This window comes from Perissodus microlepis, chromosome 2 (genome assembly GCF_051167445.1).
Source record: "Perissodus microlepis isolate ML-2025 ecotype Zambia chromosome 2, ASM5116744v1, whole genome shotgun sequence".
NCBI lineage: Eukaryota > Metazoa > Chordata > Actinopteri > Cichliformes > Cichlidae > Perissodus > Perissodus microlepis.
The window spans coordinates 33,048,554-33,056,651 of record NC_140462.1 but is presented as its reverse complement, the minus strand read 5'-3'; the positions used below and the strand labels follow the sequence as shown (position 1 = coordinate 33,056,651).

Sequence of the window (8,098 nt, the reverse complement as noted above, 5' to 3'; positions counted from 1 at the left end):
TCGGAGGTGGTCGGCGAACACACGTTTGACTGGCACATCACCGTGCATCAGATAAGACCGCAATTAAACCACGTTATACACAGTGATATTTCTTTCATTGTAGTGGTAAAGAGTAATTTCTTGATATTTAAATATAATAACTGACAAATTCATTCGTTAATTTTATTGTATAACGTAAAATTGGATTATGTCTGTATAAAGATACCAGTTTAAACATAATCAAATGTTTGTTTCCAGTAAAGGGGCAGGATGCTCCGGAGTGGTCGTTTGATTTATCGGTGATCTTGGTATCAGGTCTGACAGGAAGTTTAATCAACCGCGGTGCGAACTTGCGAGTCGAGAGGAAGGTGCTCTCTTCAGCGAAAATGACTTTCAACCGGTTGCTGTCCAGGGCTGTTTTCGTCAGCAGAGGTAAAATCACGAAAAGCTGTTAATTATCGTCGTTAAAAATTTTAAGGCTACGTGATTTGGCTCGTTATTTAAAACAGTGACTGTGTTTGTTTTGCGGGCTGACCTTAGCTTAGCTTAGTTTAGCATTCTGGTAGCATGAATTGGTTTTGGCTTTATAACTAAGGGGTAAAATAAAACATCAAAACTAAAGACTGGAAAGGTATTAGCAACTGCTTTCAACCCAGATTTTCAGTGCATGTTTTGTTTTGTGTAAAGATTTTAAAAAAAAATCTAACAGGTCATCTACTAATCACGGTTGGTGGTTCGATCCTTGACTTGCCAAATGTCCCTAAGCAAGATAATAAGCCCAAGTTGTTCTCCAATGTATCCGTTAGTGTGGATGTGTGTAAATGTTAGACAGAGTTAATAAAAAGTGCTTGTATGAACAGGGAAGTAGAAAGGCGCTATATAAGAACCATTCCATTTACCGTTACTTGGACTGTATGAGTACTGGCTGCGCATACAAAGACCGTGTTTTTTCATGTTGTTGTGGTTTCTCATTGTTCCAGCTGGCTGCAGGTCTGCTTTCACAAGCTTCAAGCCTGATATGACCAACCCCAACTGGTTCAGAGTGGGTCTTGCTTTTGGAACATCTGCTTTCCTATGGGGCTTGGTGAGTGCATCATTTCATATGTACACCAAGGTGCTGTTTTAGAAGTAGCTCCACTGTCAGTTGATGCAGAACTGAGGCTTTGGTTCTGAAAAAGCTGATTATCTAGTTCAATCAGGTCTGAGTGCATTCGCTGTGACTTGAATTGTATTCAGAGTGCAGCATTTGTTTGCATAGGCTCTGTGGAGTTTAATGTTATGTGAATGCAACCTATACCAATGTCACGTAACTTAGTTTGTTGGAGAAAACGTGCTAGCCAGCAGATTGGTTTCAGAGTGTGTTACTTTAGTATTTGTTTCAGAGTTTAAGTTGGCTCACTTGATAAAAAAAAAAAAAAACAGAGTAGGGCAGGGAAATATGGCCAAAAATAGTTATCACGGTATATATTTTGAAATTTGCAATAACGATATAATTGACGATATAACTGACGCGAGACAAAGTACTTTAAAACTCCACAACTTTATTGGTGCAAAAAAAAAAACATCAATGTATTTTCACTGAAACAAGCAGCTGTTTTTTATCTGCATTAAAGCTATATAAACATTTAACAGTGCAAATGCAAATTCCTCGCTGACAGTTTAACCAAAAGGCATTTCCAGTGGAAACTGGCCAACATATCCTCAGCATATAATATCCATAAAACTTAAAAAGAGGTTATACACACACAATACAGTAATATTATGTTGAAGCACAGTACGTATCACTCCCCGAGGCTCCGCCTACGATAGCTGTAATCCTCCGACAATCCATCAAGCGGTGCGGCTTCGTAGCTTAGCAAAGTCGTATTAAACATGTTTTGACAGATTTTTGAGCGCCGTGCACATAAAATCAGTTCGAGGTCAGTAAACACAACCAGAGTTCATACATAAGGCACACGGGATTATAAGGGGCACTGTCGATTTTCAGAAAAATCAAAGGATTGATTTTAATAGCGACTTATTTTCCAAACAACACGGTAATAACGATGATCCGCTAGCATGCTCTACCAGAAATTGTGCTTTGGTGTGTATCTGACGGACGAAAGCTAAACCAGTTCCACACCACTGAACCATTTTTACAAACCAATTCTGGTTCGTTTCATTCAACGATCCGCTTTCCCCCTTCTCATTCTCTGTCGCCGCCATGCTTTTTCCACCATGTCCGTTGCCCAACATTATACCGGTATTACAGTGAAAGGTATAATATGGCCCAGCCCTAACTCAGTTTCCTTCATGTCAGGGTAAACCTGCATTCTAGACTCAGACTATATGTTGTCAGAGTGCAGAGTTTCCCTTTTATTTGTTTCTGGATTTAATTCTGTTTAATGCATCAAACTGGAAGTTTACACTCTTGACTTGCCTTTAAATGCATGTATTCATGTCAGGCAGAATGAGTACAGAGTGATTTTCTTGAGCCTGAATCCTGGCTGGGCTGTTACCTCACATTATGAAGGTTCCCAGTTTGAACCACAGCTGTGACCTACTGTGTCGAGTGTGCGTGTTCTCCCTGTGCCTACAGATACTCTCTCTCTGGGCACTCCGGCTTCTTTTGACAATCAAAGTCATGCAAACTATTATATAAGCTATAGGCTAAAAGCGTGACAAAGATGGTGCTTAGTGTTGTCTCTATGTTTGTCTTAATTTTACACAGTAGAGGGCAGCAATGAGCAGCAAGATTTTTTTTTGATTGTTTTTACTGTAACATATGTGTTTTGTTCTGAAGCTCAGTCCATCTAGTGTGTCTGGCACCTGAATTTAAGTGGTTTTAAGGATTTATTTAAAAAATAGTTCCTTCAATTTTAGTCTTACAATCAGACATTTGACAGCCATTTCTTGTAGATCTGCGGAACAATACAGAAGTTAAGATTACGATGTGATGTATTTTAAATAGGGAATTGACAAACGCACATGTAAGTGACTTGTGGCTTCTCGGCCTTCCATTTGCAGCTCTTCAAACAGCACAGCACAGACACTCATGAGTACAAAGTGAGGAATGGCCTGGAATAACCTACAAAACTCACAGGTGAGTGTCTCTAAATACTGGAATTTAAGTGGACACTACAAGTATTAAAGCTAATTTACACAATAGTGCCCTTCACAAACAACTGATAGATTTAACACTGCCTGTAAAGATGCATTTAACAAGTAGGTTTCTAAAGAATTCATAAAGGTGCAGCTGACTCAAACAAGCTCTCCTCCTCACTGCCCTCGTTCATAAAGTGCTCTATCAACCGTAGCCTAGCTAGCCAACAATGTAAACTCACTTACTGCTTAAGAGTCAGAAGAGTGACAGTATGGTAAACCCTTGTTGTTTTTTCTTTATTGCCTGGGGCAATTCGAAAGACACTCTCTTAAACTGCTTTTAATGTTTCGGTCTCCTTGCTTTCCACTGCATTGCTGGTCCTGTCTGTTACCAGCACCGGCACGAGATGGCTCTAAACATGTTCTTAAATCCAACTTCACAAACAGGGCTCCATGGTGTAAATTAGGCTTTATACATGTAATGTTTCAGTTTAAATATGAATCACTGATCAGTTATACATGTTACTATTATTATTGGTGTTGTGTAGTGGTGCAACGGATCACGGTTGATCCGTAATCCGAACCGATCCCACTCCACGGTTCGGCACGCACGTGATCCGAAGATTCGAAAAAGAAGAAGGTTTAAACTGTGATGGACGTGCTTGAGCCACGCTATGATATCCTGTTGCGCGTCCACTTTAGTGGCAAGATCGTTCCAAGCATGTGTGAGCAGGAAAAGATTAACGATATGGCTGAGCTGTCCCAGACATCTTCTGTTGCTCTAACTACTACAAACCGGTGAACCTCCAGGTCAACGGAAAGCTACGTGACCGTGACCGCTCATTATATCACAGCAGAGTGCGATATAATCAGCGGTATGTATTATTGTAGGGTCTGCCTTACAATATAAAGCACCTTGAGGCGACTGTTGTTGTGATTTGGCGCTTTATGAATAAAATTGAATTGAACTGAGTGGTAGATGCAAAGCCCTATACTGCACTATATTGAACCATAATGTTTTTTAATAATTGTGTGGAATGAGTCTAGAGTTGAATGTTTTTAACAGGCAAAAAAAACCTTCAATAAGTAAATAATTAAATGTTCAATTTTTGTCTTTTTTTGCTGATCCGAAAATTGATCCGATCCAAATCGTGAGATTTTTGATCCGTTGCACCACTAGTGTTGTGTAGTGTGATGATATATCTAATTGTCTCTTTTCCTGTCTAGGAGGTTGTTGGTGTTGGTCTGCTTCTTTCTGGTTTGTCTCTTCCCCATTTCTCAACTTGGATTACGTGTAAATAAAAACATTTATCATGTGAACATACTTGACTCACAATCATTTTGTACATATTGGGTTTGTTTAGATACTACTACTAGCAGCACTCTCATACAGTGTAGTTTTATGTTTTGGTATTGAACATCTGCCTGAGCTGCATACTTTCTTAGAAAAACACTGAACACAATGAAGTTTAGAAAGTAAAAGGTTTAAAGTTTGAAGGAATTTAGCCAACATAACGGTGATAAGACGACATTTTATTCACTTCTTGAATTCAAACCTAAAAACAAACATGGGATTGTTTCAGTCTAAAGTTTGAAGGGAAACAAAAATGTCCCTGCAGCAGTTTAGTAGGTTGTCTGAGCTCATGACCTAAAGCAGGGGTGTCCAACTCCAGCCCTCGAGAGCTACTGTCCCCCAGCTTTTAGATGCATCCCTACTCCAACACAGCTGAATCAAATGTTTGGATTACCTCTTCAGCATGCTGTCAAGTTTGGCAAAGGCCTGGTAACAAGCCATTCATGTGGTTCAGGTGTGTCGGAACAAGGATGCATCTAAAAGCTGCAGGACGGTAGCTCTCGAGGGCTGGAGTTGGTTTATCGGTGAGTAGAGTACAACAGTTTAAACTGATCTCTGATTTATTTTATTTTTTTGAACTGGTGAAAGTAATTCCATTGTGTAAAATAACATACTTCACTAGTTGGAAGCGATCTGTACTAAGCCATGCTAGCAACCATGGTTCATTTTTTTCTTTCCATAATTATGTTGTTACGGATTTGTTTTTTATTACCATGTGGTGGGGGCGTGGTCTGCGGTGCCGCTGCTGGGGAGCTGAGCTTTCTCCCCTTCAAACACCAGCTCACCCACCTCAGCCTGGGCCGGAGGTCAGCGAGTGGGAGGAACCTGCCATGCCGTCACTGGAGGTCGGGTCCTGCCAAGCCTGAGGAGAACTGATGGATCGATAGGCAGTGATGTCACACCTGTTGATGGCTGCAAAGGTGGCCCAACCAGTTATTAGGTTTAGGGGACAATCACTCTTTCACACAGGGCCACGTTTACATCTTTTTCCCCGTTAATAATAAATACCTTCATTTAGAAACTGCATTTTGTGCTTACTCGTGTCATCTTTGTCTAACATTTAAGTTTGTTTGATCTGAATATTATGACGACCTGGGGTAGAAAGACACTGAAGTCTAACCCAACACTAATGTGTACCAGTTACCATAACTTATATGTTTCACTGAGGGTTAATTGTGCTCAATACTGGCATGTTGAATATAAATAACAAATAAACATGTTTAAGTTAACCAGTATAATGAATCAGAAAATAGAATAATAGTGATTCTAATAACATAATGAGGCTGTAGAAAGACAGAGAGGAGGTGTGGGTGGACATCAGACAGCAACGTGACTGAATGACCAAAGTGTGAAGATGTGACATCCAGTGAAAGAAGGGTTTCTGGGTTCTTCCCACTTGTGTAGATAACTATTGTTTAGTTGATTGAATTAGTTTTTTAATTAGTTTGAGTATTACTATTTGGTTTGATTTTGCTTTGCAGCGCTCCTGCTAAATTGCTTTGAAAACATTTCTTGCAATTAAAGTCTAAATTGTGGACACTAACTTTTCACCCTCTTGTGAAACAGTAAAGGTAAAAGTCTGAGTGTTATTCTTTATTAGTGCAAAGAGCTCTTACAGGCTACCCTGGCCATTATACATTAATCTTTCCTGTGAGCCTGCTGTCCAGGCGACTAAAGCCTTCCCAGAAATTACAAGTGCCAATCAACAGGGAGCTACCATTAACAGGTGGGACTGATAAGGTTTGACCTACAAGGCTACTCAGGTTTCTCCTTATCCATATGTGCAGGAAAGACACCTGGACAGTTTCACGGCAGTTGGGACTGGGCGAGTCCCCTCATCCACATCGACTCCAGCTGAACTCTGAATGGGTAAGAGCCAAAACAGATTTCTTGTATTGGAGTTGTGGGCCCTGCAAATCGACATCCAAGGTGTTACTTCCACTACAGACACCTCAGAAAGAAAAATGCATTTTTTTCCTACTGTGTTTGCAAAGATGTTTCATTATACTGAGCAAACAGCTGCTCAGTGGTATCAGAAGAAAACTTTATTAAAAATATTTTAATCAGCATCATTTTCATGGTTACCTGAAGATAGCATGAACATCTACGCCCATTTGCATGAACTGAAGATAGCAACCTTTACCGCGAGATCTTTAATCTGGTCAAAACAAAACACAACATACTCAAATTGATAAATCTGCATCTGCAACATCTGGAAAGCAGAGAGTTAAATATTTAAGCAAATCTAACCAGTTGACGTAAAAAAAAAAAAAAAAGAGTTAACCTGGAACACTTGATGAACTTGATGAACACTTGAGTTTTTCTGGTGATTTGTGAAATATGTGTCTCAATTAAATATTACAGTGATATTAAAATGTGGTCTGTAAATGTTTTGTTTGTGATCTCTTCCTGTCCAAAGGGAGTTTTTCCTTCCCACTGTCGCCAAAGTGCTTGCTCATAGGGGGTCATATGATTGTTGGGTTTTTCTCTGTATGTATTATTGTAGGGTCTACTGTACAATATAAAGCACCTTGAGGTGACTGATGTTGTGATTTGGTGCTGTGTAAATAAAATTGAATTGAAAAATTTAATTTTGGCTGACTACAAATATTTGTGTTACATTATACCAGACGACGATACAATTATTCACTCGAATTGGGAGAGGCAAGTAAGTTTTACTTCACTACATGCACTCTGTGCAATGCTAGTTTTAATTGTATAGTAAATACCCCCAAAATGTAACTGTTTCCTTAAAAAGGTTTGTATGCTGACTAATCTTCTGACTGTTCTTGGCCACAAAACACTTGAAACCATCAATAACAATCACAACATGAATAAATGTAGGTTCGAACAGAAACAATTATTTCAGTTTACACAGCAGAAGTTTTCTGCATAAATCAAGGACAATTTATTAACTGAGAAAAGTTTACACATACTGCTAATTATGTGGGCAAAATATACATGTGCATATGCACAAGTCAATATTTAAAAAAACAAAGTGAAAGATTATTTGCAGCCTTTTACAAAGACTGTCTTTTCCAAAATACCATTTAAGACTGGATCATATTTGATAGCCTGTGACACAGGATCTGTTGTTTGCCATGAAACAAAGACAAATATTTCTCCTCTAAATTCCGAAATTATTAGTTGAGCTTATTGCTCATTGAAGAGACACAAATCAACCTTTTGCCACAGGACTAACATTCTTACAAAAATATGTCTGACAACTGGCATTTCTTCACAATAAAACAGGAAAGAAAAGACTGAATATGAAACTCTTATATCTCACTTGTAATGTAGAGGCGATTCTCCAACAGGTGCTGGAAGAACTGACGAGGTGATTCTCACGTTCTGACATGGAAAAAATGAAAGTCATTGAGATAAACGAAAACAAAGTGGTTCATGAAACCTCTCAGGACGTTACTCACTAAGGCTTCAAACACAGCAGGGCCATTAGTGAGTCCAACGGCGTGACCAAGTATTCAATGGCTGAGACGGATGTTGAAGACAGTTTTCCACTCATCTCATTCCCCGACTGCACGCAGATGCAGGACTTAAAAGAGTTTTAAGTATAACGTTCACCATGGTGTCATTTTCCCTCCATTTTCCATCCTCTTTGTTTGCAAAGAGGCAAAGGCTCACAATGACCCAGGTTTCAGGCTCTTAGCATCTCCAACAGATCAC

At 39.3% G+C, this 8,098-nt stretch overlaps 1 protein-coding gene across 1 annotated transcript; it reads left to right on the top strand.

The window, feature by feature from the left end:
- The first annotated feature begins 13 nt into the window (after positions 1-13).
- Positions 14-4,380, top strand: ndufc1 (NADH:ubiquinone oxidoreductase subunit C1). Its single transcript, XM_084908739.1, has 5 exons — positions 14-105; positions 238-411; positions 960-1,063; positions 2,986-3,061; positions 4,288-4,380. Exons 2-4 carry the CDS (start codon positions 366-368, stop codon positions 3,043-3,045), a joined length of 210 nt encoding a protein of 69 aa, XP_084764865.1. The 5' UTR covers positions 14-105; positions 238-365; the 3' UTR covers positions 3,046-3,061; positions 4,288-4,380.
- Positions 4,381-8,098: the final 3,718 nt, after the last annotated feature.